Source organism: Dromiciops gliroides, chromosome 2 (assembly GCF_019393635.1).
Source record: "Dromiciops gliroides isolate mDroGli1 chromosome 2, mDroGli1.pri, whole genome shotgun sequence".
Lineage (NCBI taxonomy): Eukaryota > Metazoa > Chordata > Mammalia > Microbiotheria > Microbiotheriidae > Dromiciops > Dromiciops gliroides.
In genome coordinates, this window is record NC_057862.1 from 621,862,222 (window position 1) to 621,886,998 (window position 24,777).

The 24,777-nt window shown below is 37.1% G+C and overlaps 1 protein-coding gene and 1 non-coding gene across 3 annotated transcripts; one reads left to right on the forward strand and one right to left on the reverse strand.

Annotated features, from left to right (window-relative positions):
- On the forward strand, nt 1-130 carry LOC122745166. Its single transcript, XR_006355439.1, has one exon. It is a non-coding gene; the product is annotated as a small nucleolar RNA ACA64 (small nucleolar RNA).
- Nucleotides 131-11,145: 11,015 nt separating this feature from the next.
- On the reverse strand, nt 11,146-24,556 carry LOC122740398 (zinc finger protein OZF-like). Of its 2 annotated transcripts, XM_043982528.1 has the most exons (6): nt 24,296-24,556; nt 24,055-24,125; nt 22,797-22,923; nt 22,186-22,281; nt 14,282-14,456; nt 11,146-13,499 (listed from the first exon to the last, which is right to left on the reverse strand). In XM_043982528.1, the coding sequence occupies exons 2-6, from the start codon at nt 24,088-24,090 to the stop codon at nt 12,146-12,148; spliced, it is 1,788 nt and encodes a 595-aa protein (XP_043838463.1). In that variant the 5' UTR covers nt 24,091-24,125; nt 24,296-24,556; the 3' UTR covers nt 11,146-12,145. The 2 variants fall into 2 exon arrangements, with proteins under 2 accessions (XP_043838463.1, XP_043838465.1); XM_043982530.1 differs by lacking the exon at nt 22,186-22,281.
- Between the last annotated feature and the right edge of the window lie 221 nt (nt 24,557-24,777).

The window sequence follows — 24,777 nt, forward strand, 5'->3', positions numbered from 1 at the left end:
ACTGTCTAAAAATCACTCAAGGCTTGTTCTGTGGCTTGAGGTGAGACCATGGTGCCCACTGTGACCAGGGGTCTTTAAGCTTACCACCCACAGACTGAGTGTGGAGGATAAAACCTAGACCTCAACAATTCCACAACAAGATTGGGGGAGGAGGGTAATGGAAGAAAGGAGGGCAATAAAAAATAAATTAAAAGAGTTCCTTGATTTCTTAGTGATAAGAGTGGGCAAACAGGCTTCTCCATTGGTCCCTGTCCAACATCCCTGAAAGCAAAAAATTTCACCCTATTAGCCATATTCTACCACTACCAACTGTCCAATGTCAACTTCATCTACTTGGGAATGAAATGTTCTATCTCTTAACTTGAGAATGGAAATATTTTCAAAGGTGTCACTCTTCTGAGGGATTTAAGAACCCCCCCCCAAAAAATACATGTCCTTTTATGCATATACTACAGATATACTGAAAAAATAAATGTTTAAAGCTGCAGAGGGGAGAATTCACACTCCCATGGAATAGTATGGGTGCCATTCAAACCTACTCTACTCTTTATATCCAGTTGCCCACTGAGCACTTGATCAATATCTCAAGCCCTGGCTATTGCATTTAAATCCCAGTCCATTGAATATAAATAAAAGGAAATTTCACTTTTTTATACATAGTAGCTTGATTTTTTAAATCCCTTATGCCTGAGAATTAATTTTGATGAGAACTAAACTGAGATCGAGAAAAATTTAGATAGATTAATTAATTCATATTCAATATTCAAATGGATCCATGATCTTATTTAAGTGGTTGTTCTAAGTGACGTAGATTGCAACCCATCTATTCTTGTCTGTCCTGTATGACTCCTGTCCACCTTCTCCCATAAGTTATTCACAGAGGGACTACCCAAAGAATTTGGGAGCCTATTTCACTTCCTCTTGACATCTTGAGGATATTAGGATTATTCAACTATTATCTCTCATTTTTGCTGTGTGACCAGCCCATGTTCTTTTTCAATCATATGTTTCTCTAATTATGGCCTTTATTCCAGTTCTTTGTCAAAGGCCCTCATTAATTATTTGTTGCTGCCTACTCACATGAATGATGCATTTCTCCATTTCTTTTGCTTAATAGTACTTTTTCATTTTTGAGACTGGTATTCCATGACTTCCAGCCAAACACAGAGAGAACTGTCTGGTCATAAATACTGTGTTCTCCAGCTATTTCAGTTGTTTTTCATTTCTTAAAAAGGGGCAGGGGGAGTGGTAGAATGAGCATTTATATAGAGTCTACTGCAGTGCCAGCACTGTGCTAAGCACTTTGAAGATATTATTTCATTTTATCCTCAAAACAACCCTAGGAGGTAGGTACTATTATTATCTTCTTTTCAAAGTTGAGGAAACAGGTTAAGTGACTTGCCCAGACAGACAGCTAGTAAGTGTCTGAGGTCAGATTTGAACTCAGGTCTTCTTGACTCCAGGCCCAAGCTTTTTCTATCGTGCCATCTAGACGCCCAGGTAGAAAAGTATTTTGTAATTAAATTCATGTGCAAACACACACACACACACACACACACACACACATACAATCTAAAACAGAATTGAGTTTGCTTTGGTAGATTGACTCCTTTTTTTTTTTTTTTTGGGCGGGGCAATGGGGGTTAAGTAACTTGGCCAGGGTCACACAGCTAGTAAGTGTCAAGTGTCTGAGGCTGGATTTGAACTCAGGTCCTCCTGGATCCATGGTTGGTGCTTTATCCACTGTGCCACCTAGTTGTCCTCAGTAGATTGACTCCCAAACATTTTATCCATTTTGTATTTATTTTGAATGAGATTTCCCTTTCTTTTATTTCCTCTTGAATTTTTGTTATCATTATAAAGAAATTATATTAGTTTTTTTTTATTTGTAACCTGCAACTTTGCTGAAGCTATTAAAAAATAACACCACTACCAAAGCTAATTAACATATTTGATCCTTTATGTATCAATCAAAGGGATGCTTTATTGAATTCAAAAAAATAGAAATAAATCTATTTGGAGGAACATGATAAATATTATCAAGGGAAATAATGGGAAATGGAGGGAAAGCCAGTCCTCAAACTATATTATAAAACAATAATTATCAAAATCATTTGGAATTGGCTAAAAATATAAAAGTAGATCAATTAAACAGACAACATGAGAATAAAAAAATAACAGTACTCAATGTCCCAGTGTTTGATAAACCCCAAAACATAAATTACTTAGGAAAGAAAATCCTATTTTATTAAAACTGCTGAGAAAACTAGAAAGAAATTTGAAAGAAATTAGGCCTTTAACCAACCTATTAAGTATATTACACAATAAATTCAAAATGAATACATGACTTTAATATTAAGGATCTTAGGATTTAAAAAAAATTAAAGCAGATATAGTTTGTTGTTGTTGTTTTTTTGCAGGGCAATGGGGGTTAAGTGACTTGCCCAGGGTCACACAGCTAGTAAGTGTCAAGTGTCTGAGGCCGGATTTGAACTAAGGTACTCCTGAATCCAGGGCCGGTGCTTTATCCACTGCGCCACCTAGCCGCCCCCGCAGATATAGTTTTTATACATATGAGTGAATGTATCCTAAAACAAAGGACATAGGCAATTAGAAATCTGTCAATCAACAAGCATTTATTAAATGCCTACTCTGTATCAGGCACTGTGAAAAGTTCTAGGGATACAAGGAAAGGTAAAAGACAGTCTCTGCTCTCAAGAAGCTTACATTCTAAATAGTGAGACAACATATACGCAACTATTTACAAAAAGAAATATGTAGGATTAATTGGAGATAATCAACAAAGGGAAGGCACTAGCATTAAGGGGTATCAGAAAAAGACATTTTGCAGAAGGAGGTATGTTAGCTTACACTTGATGGAGGCCTGAAAACAGATATGAGAGAGAATTCCAAGGATGAGGGACAGGAGGCAGTTTGAGATGTCAGACTGAAGATCAGGAGACAAGTTAGAGCTAAACAAGTAAATCTGGGAATGAGATGAATAATTGGAATCCTGGGAGGTGATGAAATCAACAAGTGGAATAATATAGAAGTCAAGAGGGTTCAGGACAGAGTCTTGGGAGATACCCAAGCTAAGTAGTTAGTGGGTATGACCTAGATGAAGATTCTACAAAGGAGACTAAGAAGAAATAATCAGACAAATAAGAGAATAACCAGGAGAAAATAATATCAGGAAAAAAGTAGTATCAAGGAAAAGAAGGTAATCAATAATTTCAAAGGAAAAAAGAGAAAATTTTCATAACATGAAATAGAAAAGTTCTGTCACAAACAAAATTAATGTATCTAGTTTAAGAAGAAAAGTAGCTGAATGGGAAAAAAATCTTTGTATCAAATTTATCTAAAAAGGGTTTGGTATCCAAGATAGAAAAACAACCTCTCTCTCTCTCTCTCTCTCTCTCTCTCTCTCTCTCTCTCACACACACACACACACACACACACACACACACACACACACACTTCCCAAAGTGCAGTTTAAACCTCTCTCTCACTCCATATATATGTATACATGTGTGTGTGTTTTGTTCAGTCACATTAAACCCCTCATGACCCCATGGACTATACAACACCAGGCCGTTTTTCCTTTACTATCTCCTATAGTCTGTCCAAGCTCATGGTTGTTGCTTCCATGACACTATCTATCCATCTCATCCACTATACAAATATACACTGAAAAATCTCCACCAATAGACAAGTGGTTAAAGGATAGGAATAGTTCTCAAAAGAAGAACATCGAACTATTAACATCCATATGAAAGAATGTTTCAAATCACTAATAATAGGGAAAATACAAATCAAAACAACTTTGATGTTTCACCTCATACCAAGCAACGCAGCAAAAGATGGGAATAGTCAATGTTGGAAGGGTTATGAAAAGATGGGCACATTAAGGCAGTGTTGGTAGAGCTGTGAATCAGTATAACCATTCAGGAAGGCAATTTAGAATTATGCAAACAAAGTGACTAAACTGTCCATACCCTTTGACCCAGAGATTTTACTATTAAACATACACCCCAAGAAGGTCATTAATAAGAAGAAAGTCCCCACATATATCAAAATATCTATAGCCACTTTTTGTGGCAACAAATCACTAAAAATAAAATAGATGCCAATTAACAGGGGAATATCTAAACAAATTATGGAACATAAATATAATGGAATATTACTATGCAGAGTGAAAAAGGACCAATAAAACATACATACAATGATTTTAACAATGAAAATGGAAAGAACAATCACAGAACACTGAAAATGGACATTGTAAAATTACAAAGAACAAACATGGCCCCAAAGAAGAGATGAGAATACAATCTCCTCTTACTCTTTGGAGGTATGTCAGATATATAACCCCTCTACCTATGCCACTTTACAATTCTTGCTCTGAGCAATAATCAAATCAGTCAGTTAATCAACAAGCATTTATTGAGTACCTACTGTGTGTCAAAAAAACTGTGCTAAGTGCTAGGGATACAAAGATACAAAGCACGGCGGGCCAGGCAAGACCCTGTTCTCAAGGAGCTCTCAGTATAACAGAGAAGACAATATGAAAACAACTATGTACAAACAAGATATAGGTGGGATTAATCGAAGATTGTCTCAAAGGAAAGGCACTAAAATTAAGGAGAACTGGAAGTGCTTCTTGCACCTGGAACTTTAGCTGACACTTGAAGGAAGCTAGGGAATACAAAAGGCAGTAATAAGGGAGAAAGTTCTAGGCATGTGGGACATCCAGTAAAAACATTTGGAGTTGGGAGACAGTGTCATCTCTGAGGATCAGCAAGGAGGCTAGTAACACCTGATTACAGAGTACATGGAGAGAAGTAAAATGCAAGAAGCCTCGAAAAGTCACAAGGAGCCAAAATTATGAAGTATTTTAAAAGCCAGAGAATTTTATAGTTGATCCTGGAGGTAATAGGGAGCCACTAGAGTTTACTGAATATACCCCTGAATATACTGAATAGTGCACACGTGTGTGTGTGTGTGTGTGTGTATGTGTGTGAGAGAGAGAGAGAGAGCGAGTGAGAGAGAAAAAAAGAGCGAGAGCGAGAAAGAAAGAAAGAAAGAGAGAAAGAAAGAAAGAAAGAGAGAGAGAGAGAGAGAAAGAAAGAAAGAAAGAAAGAAAGAAAGAAAGAAAGAAAGAAAGAAAGAAAGAAAGAAAGAAAGAAAGAAAGAAAGAAAGAAAGAAAGAAAGAAAGAAAGAAAGAAAGAAAGAAAGAAAGAAAGAAAGAAAGAAAGGAAAGAGAGAAAGAAATGTGACAGTTGAGTGGTGGATGGACTGGGGAGAATTGAGAGAGGGAGGCCAATTAGGCTCTTGTAATAATCCAGGTGATCTGATAATCGCCTGAACCTGGGTGGTAGCAGTCACAGGAGGCAGCTGGAGATTCAAGAGTGGAGGTAAAGAGCAAGGTTAGGGCTGGATAAGTAGATCTAAGACATCCAGGACAGAACCACTATGGTAAGTGGGCATGATCTAGATGAAGATTCAGTAAAGAAGACTTAGAAGAAGCCATCAGACAGGTAGGAGGGGGTTCAATACTACTATTTCTAATTCTGAAGAGGGAATGACAATTGACACCTTCCTCCTTTCACTTCCCCCTATAGTTCCATGCACCAACACCTATGACTACCTGGGCTGAAACACTGTATCTGGGCCACCAATCCTCCAAATGTTACCTCTGGCATTAGGAGGATGTAAGCTCCTTGAGGGTAGGAACCATCTTACTTTTTATAATTGTATCCTTGTATCCCCAGTGCTAAGCACAGTGCCTAGTCCTTAGCAAACACGTAATACATGCTTTTTCATTCATTCATTCATTCATTCATAACTCTTTCACAAATCAGTGCTTTGACATTATATAGACAGCTGATTCAGAGCAATTCACATTACTCACAAGTCATTTCCTATTCAATAATCAATTTCAATTTTTGTGATGTTAGACTATGCTCACCATGTCCAGGGCCTGAAGTTCTTTAGAAGAGTGTTCGTGTAACACAAGTAGAAGTTTCTATGTTATCTACAAGTCTTTGGCCACTTTCATTCCTTATTTTTAATCTATGTTTTATAATTCTCACCATCTTCACATTTTCCTACCTTTGCTTTAAAGTTACCAAGGACCAAATTGTTGATTTTATTGAGGTCTTTGTAATGTTTGGATACCTCTCCATCTTCTGAAAAGGACGTTGAAGCATGAACTGTAATTATTTTCATGAAAGTAATTTTATAAATACTTATCATGAGCATTGCTTTATGAGGTGGCCAAATAATCCATGAAATGTTTCTTGTTGCCTATGGGCAACAAAATAAAACCAACTCAATAAATTCCTTTATTTGCTTCTCCGAAGATAATATAGTTCTCCCTTTCCAATTAGTGATCAATTTCTTGTTTTCTGGTTTTGCTTATAGCGAGAATGTCAAGATTAACAGGATTCATTTTGTCTAGTAGTATGCTTATTTTGTGGTCCCTGGCAAGAAACTCCTATTTAGAGTACCTAAATAAATTCAATTCAGTAAACATTTATTAAGCACATACAGTGTACTAGAAACTGCTAAATGCTGGGAATACAAATAAGAAAAAGGTAGACAATCCCTGCCCTCAAGGAGTTTACAGTCTAATGGGGGAAGATGACACCCAAAAAATAAGTTGAGAGGGGTGAGGAAGGGGCAGAAACATGATGTTCTGCAGAGTCAAAACTAAGCACAGCTGCTGATAGAAAATGGAGAGTTACTTGGAAAGTTCTGAAAGTCTTGAGCCCTCCATAAAGGAAGGTTTGGGGAAGAGTTTGCTCCACCCTGTAGCCTTCTAATCATGAGGGAGAGGTAACTGAGGGAGTTGAGAAAGTATAAAGTATCAAAAACTGAGTCAATCTACACGGTGATGACACTTTAGAAAAGCTACATGGGAGTGAAGGCCATTTAAAATGTTTATTTTTCATGGGTTGTCAAAAAACTTACCACCAAGTGCCTATCTACTGGTTACTATATAGGCGAGTCCTTGGAAAGCAGACTTGTTCAGTGCCTGGGACTATATTCAAAAGCCTTTCCAGTGTTATAGAACCTTCCAGGGCTTGTGCTTTGCTAGCATAACCTTTGAGACACCGAGGTCACTTTCTTTCACAATAAGCAAAGTAGAACTTTGTGAAAGAATTGATCCATAAATGTTGATAATTATTATAATAGCATTTACATAGTGATAAGGGCCTAACTATGGTAATGGTCAGGTGAATGGAAAAGAGTATATGAGAGTGGTTCCCTAACCTCCAGGATCAAATATAAAATCCTCTATTTGGCAAAGCCCTTCACAACCTAGCCTCCTCTCCTCACCTTGCCAGTTGTTGCACCTTACAGTCTCCTCTCTCCCTTTGATCCATTGCTGCAAAACTCCTGGTTGTCTCTCACACAAAACACTCCATCTCTCATTTTCCCACATCTTGCCCCACCAATTTTGTGCTTAGATCCCAAATAGGATTTAGGTTACTCCACTGAATGATTCAAGAGTTAGGGAGGTATCCTGTCAATTTAGGGCTTATAGGAATCCCTAGTCATGGATTCCCCTATCAAGGAAGGAAAGATGTGCCTAGCCATAGCCAGAGAAACACCAGTGCATTTATGTCACAGCCTTTTCTAGCTTCAGTCCCACTCTGGAAGGAGCCCTAAAAGATCAGGGAATTTTCTTGATACACTAAGAGAATGGTAGTTGGGTTTGTATTTTGTTTTGTTTTGATGAAAGAACTAATTTAGGAGGCAAAGAACACTTTTCATAAAGTCAAAGTTCAATGGAACACCAGAATAAGAAATTTAAGTAGCCAATGATCCATTTATAGAATTTCTCTCCACTACCAATTCACTGATGTTCAATAAGGTGTATAATCCAAATGAAATCTCTTCCAACAGTCAATTCAATTCAATTCAGTATAAGCAATTTATTAAATAAATAGTGTGCAACATTGAGCCAAATCCTGGAAAAAATACAAAAGTTAGATAAGACACAGTATCCGCCCACATGGAGCTTACATTCTAATAAATGAAATATATACACAGATAACTATATTACAAAACAATACATTAGATGGTGCAGTGGATAGAGCACCGGCCCTGGAGTCAGGAGTACCTGAGCTCAAATCTGGCCTCAGACACTTAACACTTACTAGCTGTGTGACCCTAGGCAAGTCACTTAACCCCAATTGCCTCACTAAAAAAAAAAAAAACCAAACAGAAAAAACAATACATTAGTGCAAACATAGTGGTATGTAAGTTCTGCATGGGGAAAGGATCATTACGAACTAAAGTGATTAAAATAATTAACAAGGGAGATTTGAGTTTGGTCTTAAAGAACCTGTAAGGATACAAGTGAAATTGAGTGATGAAGCTATTTTAGACATAAGGAAACCCATGAGCAAAGACAAGAAGGTGAAAAATGACAGGATATGTATGGCAAAGTATGTCTAGTTTTGTTGAACTAGAGTGATGGGCACTAGATTTGAGAGAAATTTAAATGTCTGTCAAAGGGATATGAAAAGTATTCTGTAAGCAATAGGAATCCACAGGAGATTTTTGAACAGAGAAATAAGTATAGCTATATATAACTAAAAAAAGACTTGAATTAGTAGGTAGGATGAATTAGAGGTAGAAGGGGGAAGTATATGAAAGAGGCTGGCTACTGCAGAAGCCTCGAAAGATGATAATGGAAACTTGTACTACAATGGCAGCAGCAAGAATAAGGAGAGTGGACTGACATAAGAAATACTGTCCAAGTAGAATTAGTAAGACTTGGTAGCTTGAAACGAGATGTGATGGAAAGAATTAAAGATAACACCATGGTATACTACAGGCAGTTGGGAAATATTTGTCTGGAGCGGCAAGAACTACATATAATGGGTCAATTGCTTAGACATGTTAATTGAAGCCTTGAGTCATAAAGTTCCCCAAAGAACATATATAAAGAAAATAGATGGGCTGTGTGCTGGACCTAGAGTCAATGAAGAATGAAGATCAAATCTAGTGTTAAGATAACACACTAACTGTGTGACTCTGGACAAGTCACTTAACCTCTGCTTCCTCAGTTTCCTTACCTTAAAGAAGGGATAATAAAAGCACCTATCTCTCAGGGTTGTCGTGAGGATAAAATGGGCTATTTGTAAAACACTTTGCAAACCTTAAAGTGCTATATAAATGCAATTTATTATTAAGTATGAAATCTTGTTGAAAATCTACCTTAATGATAAAAACTGCAGGGAAAACTGGAAGATAGTATGGCAGAAACTAGCCATAGACCAACATCTTACATCTTATACTAAAATAAGGTAAAAATGGGTACATGATTTAGACATAATTATCTAATTTTAATTTACCATAGGTAAATTAGGAGAGGAAGGAATAGTTTACCTCTCAGATTTATGGAAAGGAGAACAGTTTATGACCAAACAAGAGATAGAGAATATTATGAAATGCAAAATGGATGATTTTGATTACATTAAATTAAAAAGGTGGTTTTGTACAAACAGAAGCAATGCATCCAAAATTAGAAGGGAGGCAGAAAGCTGGGAAACAATTTTTAAAGCCAATACTTCTGATAAAGGCCTCATTTCTCAAATATATCGAGAACTAAATCAAATTTATAAGAATCTGTCATTCCTTAATTGAGAAATGGTCAAAGGAAAGGAACTGGCAGTTTTCTGATGAAAAAAATCAAAGCTATCAATTGCCATATGAAAAAATGCTCTAAATCACAATTGATTAGACAAATGCAAATTAAAACAATTCTGAGGTACCACCTGACATCTATCAGATTGGCTAATAGGACAAAAAAAGAATATAATAAATGTTGAAGCTATGGAAATTGGATCACATTGTTGGTGGAGGTGTGAACTGATCCAACTATTCTGAAGAGCAGTTTGGAACTATGTCCAAAGGGCTATAAAGCTTTGCATACCCTTTGACCCAGCAATACCAATATTAGGTCTTTTTCCCAAAGAGACCATAAAAAAGGGAAAAGGACCATATGTACAAAAATATTTATAGCTGCTCTTTTTGTGGTGGCAAGGAATTGGAAATTGAAGGGATGCCCATCAATTGGGGAATGACTGAACAAGCTGTGGTATATGAATGTAATGGAATACTACTGTGCTGTATTAAATGATGATCAGGAAGATATCAGTGAAACCTGGCAGGACTTACACGAACTGATGCTGAGTGAGATGAGAACCAGAAAACATTGTACACAGTATCAACATTGGGTGTTGATCAACTGTGATAGATTTGACTCTTCTCAGCAATACAATGGTCCACGATAGTTCCAAAGGACTCATGATGGAAAATGCTCTCCAAATTCAAAAAAACCCCAAAACTATGGAATCTATATGCAGATTGAACCATACTATTTCTATTTTTTTTTGTTGTTTTTGTTTTTTGAGGTTTTTCCCTTTTGTTCTGATTCTTCTTTCACAGCATGACTAATGCAGAAATATGTTTAATGTGATTGTACATATATAACTTATATCAGATTGCTTGCTGTCCTGGGGAGAGGGGAGGGAGGGAGAAAAATTTGAAACTAGCAATCTTATAAAAACAAATGCTGAAAACTATCTCTACATGTAACTGGAAAACAACAAAATACTTTTATGGAAAAAAAAGAAGAAAATCTACCTTAAAAGGGTGGGGGAAAAGGTCTCTAGTTAATGAGAGCAAAGGAATAGTTAAAAGATGTAAGAGGAAGACATAGAATGTAGTGTTTTTAGAAACAAGATTAGGGTATAAAAAAGAAGGGGATCAACAGTGTTCAATATTTCACCTTTTATCTCTATAAACACTGAAAAAAAAAAGACACTAAATTTGAACATTAGGACAACACTGGTTACTCACGAGACTGCAGTTTTAAGAGTGGTTATTAGGACAGAAACCAGACTACAAGTTGTTGAGGGGGTTATGAATATTAAAGAATTAGAAACAGTAGGCACAAATTATGTTTCTGAGATAATGATGATGATGATCCTAGCTAGCATTTATACACTGTTTTAAGGTTTGTAAAGCACTTTAACAAATGTTATCTCATTTTAGCCTAACAGCAACCCTGGAAAGTAGGTACTATTATATTCTCATTTTATAGATGAAAAAATTGAGGCAGACAGAGATTAAGTGACTCACCTAGAATCATATAGTTGAATTTGAATTCAGGTCTTCTTTATTAATGGTCCAGTGTTCTACCCACTCATGGCACCACCTAGTCACTTTTATATAAATTCTGATAAATTTAATAAAGAGAAAAATGGCATAGTATAAGAATGAAGTAGTGTCAATAGGTTTTGTTTTTATTGGTTTGCTTTTGTTTTTTTGCCAGGGAGACTGGATGTTTGTATATAGTGGGGAAGGAACCAGCAGAAAGGGAAAAACTGAAGGTGCACAAGAGGACAACAGCTGAAGTAAGGCCTCAAAATAGGAAAGACTGAAAGTGCAGAAAAAGGAATTAGATATCACTTCTGGAAAGAAAGAGAAAAGAGTGGGAAATGATTTTGTGAGTTTTTGAGGAAAGAAGCTAAAGAAACTCCTGTGAGATTGTTATGCTTTCTATAAACCAGGAGGCTGGGAGCTGAAGGTGGCCAGGGAGTATAAAAGAGTAAGATGGATGGAACAGATACTATGGGGATTGGCTTAACTTTAACTTTAGAGCTTTTCTTTAGTATAAACTTTCCAATTTTAAGTAAGGTAAGTGCTCAGTTTGAAATCCTTAAATTAATTATATTCATAAGGATTTACCTTAAGGCTTCTCTCCAATATAAACTATCTAATGCTTAATGAATATGTTCCATTTAAACATCTTCCTAAATTCATTACATTTATGTGCTCTCATTCCAGTATGAATTCTATATCGGGAAAGATGAACTGTGAAGTTCTCTCTGATTCATTAATTTATGTTCACTCCAATATAAATTCTGATATTCAGCAATGTTATGTACAGCATCAGTCTGCCTTCCCATCTTATGTTCATGGAGTTTGTCATTAGTATGTATTCTCTGATTTTTAAGTAAAAGTGCATTTTCCCACATTTATCATAGTCACAGAAGTTTCTTTCCAGGATGAACCACTTGATGCAGAGTAAGCTATATTCTCTGATGGAAAACCAACCCCCATATATTACCTAAATGTGATTTCTTTATTAAGAACTGTCTGATGTTGAGTAAGCTGTGCTCTCTGGAAAAAAGCTTGTTCACATTCATTATGCTTAGATGTCTCTGCAATGTGAATTGTTTGATGTTGAGTAAGGTGTGTTTTCTCACAGAAGCCTTTTCCACATCCATAAGGCTTCTGTCCATTATGCATTGTCTGATGCCGAGTGCGTTGAGTACTCCACCGGAAGGCCTTCCCACATTCATTACATTCATAAGGCTTTTCTCCAGTATGACTTATATGATGTTGAGTAAGCTGTGTGCTTAGGCGGAAGGATTTACCACATTCATTACATTCGTAAGGCTTTTCTCCTGTATGAATTGTCTGATGGCGAGTAAGCTGTGTTCTTTGACGAAAGGCCTTCCCACACTTGTTACATTCATAAGGTTTTTCTCCATTATGAATCGTCTGATGTCGAGTACGCTGCGTGTTCCAGCGGAAGGCCTTGCCACATTCATTACATTCATAGGGTTTCTCTCCAGTATGAATTATTTGATGTTCAGTAAGGTGTGTGATCCGGCGGAAGGCCTTTCCGCATTCACTACATTCATAAGGTTTCTCTCCAGTATGAATTATCTGATGCCGACTAAGCTGTGTGCTCTGATGAAAAGCCTTCCCACATTCATTGCATTCAAAAGGTTTCTCTCCCATATGGATTGCCTGATGTCTACTGAGTTGTGTGCTTAAGCGGAAGCATTTCCCACATTCATTACATTCATAAGGTTTCTCTCCAGTATGAATTGTCTGATGTCGAGTAAGTTGTGTTCTCTGACGGAAGGCCTTCCCACATTGATTACATTCATAAGGCTTTTCTCCAGTATGAATTCTGTGATGGTAAGTAAGGGATGATCTATGACTGAAGACTTTCCCACATTCATTACATTCATGGGGTTTCTCTCCAGTATGAATTGTCTGATGTTCAGCAAGGTGTGCACTCCGACGGAAGGCCTTACCACATTTGATACATTCATACGGTTTCTCTCCAGTATGGATTGTCTGGTGTTGAGTAAGTTGTGTGCTCTGGCGGAAGGCCCTTCCACATTCAGTACATTTATAAGGTTTTGCTCCATTATGACTTATCTGATGTCTAGTTAACTGTGTACTCAGAGAGAAGGTTTTGCCACAGTCATTACATTTATGGGGTTTCCTTCCAGTAGAAATCCTTCGATGGCAAGTGGGTTGTGTATTTTGACCTAAGATTTCTCTGTATTCATTATAATTACAGGGTTTCTCTGCAGTATGAATTGTAGGATGGGAAATGATGGGTGAACTGTGACTGACGGCTCTCTCACATTCATTAGGTTTCTCTCCAATATATTTCCTAGAATATTGAATAAAACCTCAATTATAATGGAAAGATTTCTCATATTAATTAAAAACATGAAATACTTTTAAGCATATTCTATTGACTTAAGCTAAGTAATACCTGAGCCTCTTTCTGTTTATATCATATTTATAGAATCTTATAAGAACTCTTGGTTGTAGAAAAGGGAATGACCCTAAACAGAAGTTTCTATTATATTTATTACATTCATGGCTTCTCACTCTTGGGAGTTTTCCTACCTCAGTGGCTTCTCATTACCACTACAATCGAATACAAATTTCTGTTCGTCAATTAAAGCACTCCTCAATCTGGCTCCCACTTGCTTTTCTAGCCTTATTCCCTTTCATTACCCTCTTTCAAATACTCTGTAATCCAACTAAATTGGCTTTCTTGATGTTTCTTACACAACACTCCATCTTTCATCTCTCTGCCTTTGCACAAGCTGTTCCCCATGCCCAGAAGATATTCCCTCCTCACATCTATCTTTTAAACTCTCTAGTTTTCTTCAAAGTTCAGCTCAAGCTCTACTATCTACATGAAACATTTCCAGAGTCCCATTTCTCCCCTTCACAGTTGCTAGTTTTCTGCCACCAAAATTACCTTTTATTTTATAGATACTTACATGCATGTATACTGTTTCCCCAGATGACAGAAAAGTAAGTTCTTTGTGTTTAGGGACTATTTTTCTGGTATCCCCAGTAAACATTTAGTAAATATAACACACAGTAAACATTTAATAAATGTTTGGTGAATGTTTCCTCTGAAAGATTTTTACTTGCCTAGAATGTTTCTCTTCATTGTTCTGTTGTCTCTCTAACATGGCATTGCATTCCAAGACTTCTCCCAATTTGGAAACACTTGGATCATCCCTTCTAAGTCTTCCATGGAATGCTTTTTCTGTGGAAATAACCAGTTTTACAGCTGATTCCTTGGTTTCAGGTTTAGTCTCCCAATCTGAAAGAAATAAAAAATATTAATGTACAGTTTCCTCTGCTAGGAAAAAGGAAACAACTGTACACTTCTCACTTGTCTCCTTTATTGAGAAAAATTGTTGCCAAACACTGAAGTATAAAACAATAGGAATATTTCCACCTCACATATATGTAGTCAAATATAGTGTTCAAAAAGCTTTTCTTTTTTTTTTTCTCATTTGATCCTTACTACAACCTTTGGGAAGGTAGGTAGTAATAGAGTGCCAGACCGTAAGTCAGAAAGACTCATCTTCTTGAGTTCAAATTTGGCCTCAGACACTTACTAGCTGTGTGTTCCTATGCAAGTCACTTAATCCTCTTTGCCTCAATTCTTCATCTGTAAAATGAAATGGAGGAGCTGGCAAACCACTCTGATATCTTTGCCAGGAAAACCCCAAATGGGATCATGAAGAGTTAGAAAAAACTGAAACAACAGCAAGAACAATCTTTGAAGCAGGTGAGGAAGTTGTTATTTTTTTTAAAACTCAGGCTTTGGGGGCAGCTAGATGGAGCAGTGGATAGAGCACCGGCCCTGGAGTCAGGAGTACCTGAGTTCAAATGCGGCCTCAGACACTTAACACTTACTAGCTGTGTGACCCTGGGCAAGTCACTTAACCCCAATTGCCTCACTAAAAAAAACAAAAACAAAAAAACAAAAAAACTCAGGCTTTGAATTATTTAGTGACTTGTAAGAAATCACATCACTAATAAATATAAAAGATAGAAATCAAATGAAAGACTATTGTCTCCAAGTCCATTTCTCTTTTCCTTATACTTATTACCTCCCCACAAAAACATCAGCTCAGTGGCACAGTAGAGAGAGTGCTGGGCTTGGAGTCATGGAGACCTGAGTTCAAAGCCAGCATCAAACATTTTACTAGCTATGTGACCCTGGGTAGATCACTTAATTGCTGTCTGCCTCAGTTTCCTCATCTATAAACAGGGATGAGAGTAACAGTATCTACCTTCCAATATTTATGTTAGGATAAAAATGAGATGATGCTCATAAAGTATTTTGCAAAGTTGAAAGCACTATATAAATGCTAGTCATTAGTATTGCAAAAGCAAGTTACCTCAAAGATATCAATGATATAAGTCCTCATATATACTAAAATATTGCTAGCAGCAACTTTTTTTGATAGGTACTTCCTTTATTTCTAATTCTTTGCTATCAATTGAGGAATGGCTGAGCCAACTATGGTACATGAATAGAACAGAATGATATTACTGTAAATGAAATAATGACAAATATAAGGAATTTAGAAAAACATGTAAAGACATATATAAAATGATACAGAGAGAAGTAAGCAGAACAAGGAAAAAACATGCATAATGACTATAATAATGTAAATGCAAAGAACCCTAAAAAGGTAAATTCAGAATAATTTCAATGATCTGTCTTGGTCTTCAAAAAGAGATAAGAAATATATCCCAGTCCTCTTAGCTAACAGATAGGGAAATGATGAGGATGGAGTATCAGATATAGTCATTGGGAGGGAGAGGGATGGTCTGTATGTGGAAGTGAGTAAAAAAAAAGTATCAACGAAATTTATTTTAAAAGAAATATACTTAATTATGTATTATATACTGTAATCCTATATTGACTGTCAAAGATGTGCATATTATTAATATCTGGGCAATAAACATTCTTCATCCATTTGGTCCTTCTTGTGTATATGGATAGGCTAAATTCCTCTGAGTAATTAATTACAGATCTCATTCAAGAGGTTCTGCAATGTTTTATGTAATCAAAAAGTATCATTCTCAAAAAGGGCCTCCTGTAGCAATATTTAGGTAAGATATGAATGAAATCACATAGGATGGGCAGGAATCAATGGATTGCAATCTGCATTGTTGGAAGGAGCTAAAGAATCAAAAAGATTACAGATGCATTTAAGCAGAGTATGTGTAGTTCCAAATAGCAGAATTGGAAACAAAGGGTGAATAGTTCAAGGGAAGCCACTTTCAGCTAAACAAAAAAGTTTAACATTTTTACAATTAGAACTTTATAATACCAGATAGGCTACCTCACAGAAACATGTTGGGCTAGAAGAAATCTTAGAAATTCTCCAGCCCAACACCCTAACTTTTTTTTTAATATTTTATCACTCTTTCTTTACATCATCACTTCCCAATGACTTTCCCCACCTCCAAAGAACTCTCCCTTGTAATAAGTATTGCCATGTTTTATCATCAATCTTATAAAGTCATAATGACTGCATTAAGCAATGTTCTGAAATTTTTTTTTACATTATTAGAGATATCATATAACATGTGCTCCTGGGTCTGCTCATTTCACTTTGTATCATTTCCTACAAATCTTCCTAAATTTCTCTGAATTCTTCACATTCATCACTTCTCATGGAACAGTAATAGCGCATACATTCACATGCCACAATTTATTTTACCACTGCCCAATTGATGGCAAAGAACTGGAAACAAAAAGTGCTGCTATACATATGTGAATACATTTGGGACCTTTCCCTCTGTTTTTGATCTCCTTGGGGATATATCTAGTAGTAATATCACTGGATCAAAGTGTATGTATGAATTTAATTACTTGTTGGCCCTCATGCCAATTAATTAACTAAATGAGAAAAATCAGGCCAAAAGGCTCAATGATTCACTAAAAACCACACAAATAATTTGGATCAGAGCAGGATCTACAAATTTCAATTTTAATTCTCGGTTCATACTACACTGTGCTACATTCCCACAATGGAATTTATTCTAACTGAACATACAGAGACTGAAAGATCATCAGTCAATCACACTACAGAGAAGATTTCCTGTACTGAGAGGGACACAAAACTGAAACATCCTTAAGTTTTCATGTAACTCTAAGAATCTTTGATTCTATATCTTGTTAGTCATGAGTGTACTACCAATTGTTAGAACAATGGGACTGCCTGTGTCTTTTTTCTCCCCTAGGACTGCTGAATGTTTTCAGGTTTTTGAGCCTCCCTGTGTCCTACTCTCTGTAAAAAGTGTTTCTGGGTACTAAGGCACTCTCTATAAGGGAAGTAATGAAACAATGTCAGGCAGCTGACAAATCTAACAGAAGACACATTAAGAATCACTTATTTCCAAAAGGAATGGATGAGACTTAAGGAGAAGCAGGCTTTAAGTAAAGCGAATGAAATAAGTTTACTAAAAATAATACCTACAAAGAATGTGATTTTGATAGCTCTCAAAGCCTTGAGAATAGGGAAAAGATAAGGGGTAAGTATAGGCCCAAAGAATAAGTAAAGAAGGAATATAGAAAAAGTGACCAAGAGAATAGCTTAACAGTTGAAGGAAAAGGGATAAGAATAAATATCAGACAATGGATATTTTTATAGAGACACTTTGAGATTATAATCAAAGCTCTCCCCTTGTTATATCAGCAGTACCACAATAGAATCCAAATCGGCCTCCCTGCTTTCTTTTTCTCTCCACTTCCACTCCATTTCATCAATGGCTACCAGATTAATCATTTTATAACATCAACAACTTTCAATTTATAATTCACAAAGATGCATGTCAGCAGGAGGGGCAACAGAAAAGGGCACTTCACTTGGATTCAGTGATAACTGGGTGTAATTTTGTCAAGTTACTTAACTTCTTTTAGACTCAGTTTTCTAATCTGTAAAAGTCAGATAGGACCTATAGTACCTACATTAGAGAAGTGTTATATGGCTTAAAGTACACAAAGCACTTGTCAAATCTAAAATTGTTATATAAATGTTATTTCTACTTAATTATTATTTTGTCATTGCCCTTCAATGGTTCCTTACTATCTCTGGAATAGAATACAATCTCCTTAACCAAACATTTAAGGCATGCTACAACCAATTCAAACCCACCTTTTCAGGTTCGCTTTATTCCCTTCATATATATGTATATATGAAAATATATATGTATACATAAAAACAAGCAAATTATACAAATTCACAGAACTCAATGTTCCATTTCCTGGAGGACTCTATGAATGCTTACCAGTTCTTCACAAACCTGAAATATACTCATTCATTACCTACAACTGCAGAATTGTCTTCTAACAAGGTTCAATCTGTGGCCATTTCTGCTATGAAACCTTCCATAATCCCCCTCCCCCTATTATTAAGACTGACTCCCCACGAACTAAATCAAATTTATAAGAACCCAAGTCATTCCCCAATTGAGAAATGGTCAAAGGATATGAACAGGCAGTTTTCTGATGAAGAAACCAAAGCTATCTATTCCCATATGAAAAAATGCTCTAAATCTCTAATGATTAGAGAGATGCAAATAAAAACAACTCTGAGGTACCACCTGACACCTATCAGATTGGCTAAAATGACAAAAAAGGAAAATAATGAATGTTGGAGAAGCTGTGGGAAAATTGGAACACTAATCCATTGTTGGTGGAGCTGTGAACTGATCCAACCATTCTGGAGAGCAATTTGGAATTATGCCCAAAGGGCGATAAAGCTGTGCATACCCTTTGACCCAGCAATACCACTTTTGGGTATTTTTCCCAAAGAGATCATGGAAGGGGGAAAGGGACCCACATGTACAAAAATATTTATAGCTGCTCTTTACGTGGTGGCAAAGAATTGGAAGTTGAGGGGGTGCCCACCAATTGGAGAATGGCTGGACAAGTTGTGGTATATGAATACAATGAAATACTATTGTGCTATAAGAAATGATGAGCAGGAGGAGTTCAGAGAAACCTGGAGGGTCTTGCGTGGGCTGATGATGAGTGAGATGAGCAGAACTAGAAGAACATTGTACACAGTAACATCAACACTGAGTGTTGATCTACTGTGATGGACTATATTCTTCTCACCAATGCAATGGCACAGAAGAGTTCCAGGGAACTCGTGATGGAAGAGGATCTCCAAGTCCAGGAAAAAAAAAAAAAGAACTGCGGAATATAGATGCTAAATGAACCATACTATTTCTTTTGTTTTTGTTGCTGTTGTTTTTTTTCTATTTTGAGGTTTTACATCATTGCTCTGATTTTTTTCTCTTATAACATGACTAATGCAGAAATAGGATTAATGTTATTATGTGTGTGTGTGTGTGTGTGTGTGTATATATATATATATATATATATATATATATATATATATATATATAAAACCTCTATCAGATTACCTGCTGTCTAGGGGAGGGGGGAGGGAGGGTAGGGGAGGGAGAAATATCTGATATTGTAAAGCTTGTATAAACAAAGGTTGAGAACTATCTTTACATGTAACGGAAAAAAAATAAAATACTTTATTAATTTAAAAAAAAAAGACTGGCTCCCCACAATTCCTTTTCATTTATTCATTTGTGTAAGTGTTTTACATCACCCACTTCCCAACAGAATATATGCTCCCTGATAGAGACTGCTTTGGTTTCATCCTTCTATATCTGAAAGTTCCTAGCACAGTTCCCCAAACTTAGGTGCTTAAAGAATGCATGCTGAATTGCTTTGTTGAGGTAAGAAAATGATTTGATTATGAGATACTTTTTAAAAGAAGAAAAAGGATATGAGGATGAAGGTAAAGGAATTATTCCAATATGAAACTCCTTATCTTGAATGAAGGGGAGAAGATGATGAATTCTCACAATGCTTTTTATCATATTAATGAACTGGAAACAAAGTGAATACCCATCAGTTGGAAGATGGTTGAATAAATAATATATGAATGTAATGGAATTTTATTATACCATAAGAAATGATGAATAGAAAGTACTCAGAGAAGTATGAAAAGATTCACATAGAATGATAGAGAGTAAAGTGAGCAGAACTAGAGTTTGATTATAATAAAGGAAAACAACTTTGAAAGACTTAAGAACTCTAACGAATGACCAATCTTGACTTCAGAAGACCGATGATTAATGCTCACTACCTCTTGACAAGAAGGTGATAAACTAGAGGTATAGAATATCACGTACATTATCAGACATGGCCAATGTGTGGATTTTTTTTGCTTGGCTATGCTTTTGTTAAAAAGGAAAGCAGTGATAGTGAATGAGGGAAAAATAAAACAGAGAAAAAATTATCAACAAAACATTAGTAAAATACATAGATGAAATGATAACCAAGTTTTGAAGAAAACACCAGAAATAAAGTTGTTACTATCATGTTAAATCAATGATGTACTGAGCTGTTCAGTTTCACATACAATCCTCTTTTCTGTTCTCTAAATACTAAAATGCTTATGCTTAAGTTCACAATAAAGAAAATTTAAAATAAAATCAATAGCAAGTTTTGTCTTCAGAGCATCTCCCTAACACCTTTTATGCCTGTCTTTTCCCTTTTTTTCACTCAAATACCTACTACCCAAGATAAAGCTCTCATTATCTGGCACCTGGATTAACACCTGAATCTGTTGTCTACTGTCTCGAAACCATCTTTCACACAGCGGTCAAACTGATATTCTTAAAACAGATTTGACCATATCACTCCCCCACCCAAAAATCCTTACCACAAAGGATCCCTGTTGCCTCTAAGATAAAAAATTAAATCCTGAGCCTGGCATTTAAAGTCCTCAATGATATGGATCCTACCTACCTTTATATTCTTATTTCATATTATTCTACTTTATGTACATCTTTCCAGTAAAACTAAACTTCATACCTCTTTCTTTGCAAAGCCCCTCATTCTGAAACTTTCAGCTAGGTGACAAAGTGGATAGAGTACTGAAGCCAGAATTCAAAGAAGACCCGAGTTAAAATGTGGTCTCAGTACTTACTAGCTGTGGATAAGTCATTTAAGCCATTTGCCATTTCTTCAACTGAAAAATGGAGATAATAGCAGCACTTAACTTGCAGTTATTGTGAGGACCAAATGAGATATTTGTAAAGTGCTTAGCACACTGCCTGGCACATAGTAGGCTTATTTCCTTCCTCCTTCCCCTTTCAAAGTATTCTTTTTTTTTTTTTTCAGGGCAATGGGGGTTAAGTGACTTGCCCTGGGTCACACAGTTAGTAAGTGTCTAAGGCTGGGTTTGAACTCAGGTCCTCCTGAATCCAAGGCTGGTGCCTTATCCACTGTGCCACCTAGCTGCCCCTCAAAGTATTCTTAAAGGCCTGAACTTTCCTTAAACTACAGCCCCTACACTAAATTTTTCCTGATCCACTCCCATTAGAGGTCTGCACCACCTGAAATTTCTTTGCAGTTGTTTTTACATCCTTTGCATATATTCAATGTGCCCCCAGGAGAAGGTAAACTCCTAAACAGCAGGGACATTTGCTTTTTGTCTTTGTCTACCTATAGTCCAAAACCACAGTGCCCTGAAACAAGTAGGTGCTTAATAAATGTGTGCTGAACTTATCTGATGTAGTGAAAAAAGCAAATTCAGAACACACTAAGAAATACTATTTAAAAAAAAAAGTAGCAACATCATTCCAAAAAAAATGCACAGAAGAAAAAGATTCAAGAAGGTATGGAGTCAAATAGGATTTTTTTTATTTTGTTAAATATGCACTTTTTAAAATGGATGGTTATAGAAAGATAGGTGATAAAATGGCCACTAAGAGAAAAGTGAGAGGAAAGTCAACTCGAGACATCTCTTCTTCTGGGGCCAGAAGCAGATGAATGTGTAGACATGTCACAAAAAAATGATTTGCTAAAGTGAGGATGAGACTTAATGAAGACAGCTCATGTTAGATAGCCGAGACTTCCCTGTCCCTAAATGATGAGTTGAGCTGCTTGCTGCATGAAATGGCTCTCACCTTCTGGGTTTTTACTCACTCACCTGGACAGATGTTTCTTGGGACTTCTCCCTCTGACATCCATGGTGCATCCCCTTGTTCCAACTGGGAGATCACATCTGGTTTGGAAACTGCAAGTCCTGCTCATTGGAAATGGGAAAGTACTGGGGATAGAGAGCCACCTCAGAGTTCAATTCTAACCCTTCTCACCTCAAGGAAAAGAGGGCATGCTAGGAAGGTGGAAAGAATGGTACAAAGGATCTCTGATTTGTGTTACTGGGTAGTAGGGCCAGTGAGATTGACAGTGTAATGGAGTGGATTTAGGCTCAGGAAAAGGTTAGTTCATTTGATTCAATACCTCCCTAGAGGATGGGAAACTTTTCTTCAAGTATCTCCACTAGAACTTTAAGGGAGAATCTAAAGGAATAGAGAGTGGGAATATCCTCAGGTATAATACAAACTGCCAATTTCCAGTTTATGAACAGACAGAAGGAACCTCTCTCAGCTACAAAAGAATTAGGAAATCTCTAACTCTCTCAGTACACCAAATAACTGAATTATTAAAAGAATGTCATAGGATTTAGTAACAGAGGACATTTTTTTAAAAATCACTTCAATAGGCACATTCTGTATCAAAGAGGATAGTTGTCCATACCCAGGCATAGCAGGTTTCTATAGTTCTCCAACATTACATCCTTGTACAGCTCTTTCTGAAAGTGGTCCAAGTGTGTCCACTCCTCCAAGGTGAAATTCACAGCCACATCAGTGAATGTCACAGATTCCTGAAACACCAAATGTATTCCTGCTTATCTAAAGACCATCTTTGGAAGCAAGACAGGAATTGTCAAAAGTGGGTCTAACAAGTTCGTGCTTCTGAGTGTTACAAGTCAAAGGCTTATTGAATACCCATTGTATAGCTTATTTTGTATTAAATCCAACAACAATAATAGCAACTCATATTTTATTGCAATTTTTAAACATTTCCTTACAAATAATTATCCTCATATAGCCCCATATCCACAATACCTGACATATAAGCAAGCAAGTAATAAGTGTTTGCTGACTGACATTGTATTTGACAAATGTATTTGACTTTGTATTGTATTTGACAAATGAGAAATACAAATCAAAAGAAGGCTAAGTGAAATACTTGTGGTCACTGAGCTAGTAAAATATCAGAACTGGGATGAATGCAGGTTTTCTAACTTGGAATCCAGTGCTCTTTCCATGATATCATTCTGTCTCTTGTTCTATAGCTCTTACAAATCAAATGATTTGTCCTCAAGGAGTACAACTGAGTCATGCTGAAACTTCCAAATCATATTTTTTGTATCATCAACATACATGCAAGTAATAAAGGCCCAGTCCCCCACTATACTTCAAATACTAATTTCAAGGCATATAATATAATCTCTCTATTAATAATCAAAATATTATTTCCAAAGAATACTGAACCTTGCAATTTCTTCCTAATTGTGTAATTTCAGACCATTTCAAAATCCAAACTTGTTTATTACACCAACCCCAACATAGCATCTTCTCCTTTACACAAAAGATTTAATTGTAGCACATGTGTATTGTCAGTAACCATTCCCATCAGTCTCTAAGTAGTGTTTCTCTTAAAGTCATTGGTGTATCTATAAATTTGGGCAGAGCAATCGCTCTATTTGCATCAATGATAACCATCATAATGGTTAACATTTATATAAGGCCTAGCAGGTGCTAGACCCTGTGCTAAGAGCTTTACACATTATCATCTCTTTTGATCCTCACAACAACCTTGAGATTTAAGTGGTATTCTTATCCCGTTCTACAGATAAGGAAACAGAGGCAAACAGGTTAAGTGACAGCAGATCTGAGCTCCAGTCCAGCTCTCTATCCAGTGCACCACCTATCTACCCCTGAAAACTCACCTGCCCGGGCTGGGCCGGCAAGAACGCCGGGGCCATCCCCCTCCAATCTGCAGTGTCTTCCGAGGGCGGGGCTGGGGAAGAAAAAAGCACGATTAGAAGGGCGACCTGCCCTCAGCCCCCAAACATTGGTGATGGCAGAAACGGGGGGATGGGGGCCGCCGTCCGGGGCCTCGGTAGCCCCCCCCCCCCGGAGGAAGAGGGGCTTGAGGCACCTCGTTAGAAAACGAGAAGAGCAACTCACCGGGAACGATGCTCAGGCTTTGTCCTCCCTCCTCGCGCACTGGTCACCACGGGGGAGGCTCCAGCCCCAGCAGCAAGCAAAAAGCTCCTGAGAGGCTACTACGATCACCGCCTCTGTGACCTAGGGCGAGTCGCTTAACCGCCGGGGGCCTCGGCTTCCTCATCTGTAAAACAAAGGACCTGGACTCTCTCCCACAGAAATCTCTACCTGCCCTAAGCTTCGCCCGCAGGCACCTGCCGAGCCGGATGCGGAGGTACCAGGATCCGGAGGCGTCACGGGGCGGGGCAGCCTGGACGGAGGCCCGAGGGCTGCTGGGACGCAGGCGCGAATGCGGGTAGCTCCGGAACTAGCTCGCGACGTGTCGGGCAGGAGACTTGCCCTTTTTCAGCACTTCCGGGCCCCCGAAATCTCCACCCCTTACTTTCGGGAACATTTCCCATGCACACACACACCAAAAAAAAATTAAAAACATTCTTTAAGAT

Coding starts and splice junctions, on each gene's coding strand:
- LOC122740398 (XM_043982528.1), bottom strand. CDS start 24,090: ATGGCCCCGGCGTTCTTGCCGGCCCAGCCCGGGCAG. Junction 22,924..24,054: donor TGCCGGCCCAGCCCGGGCAG/GTGAGTTTTCAG, acceptor TTGGTGTTTCAG/GAATCTGTGACATTCACTGA. Junction 22,282..22,796: donor TAGAAACCTGCTATGCCTGG/GTATGGACAACT, acceptor TCCAATGAGCAG/GACTTGCAGTTTCCAAACCA.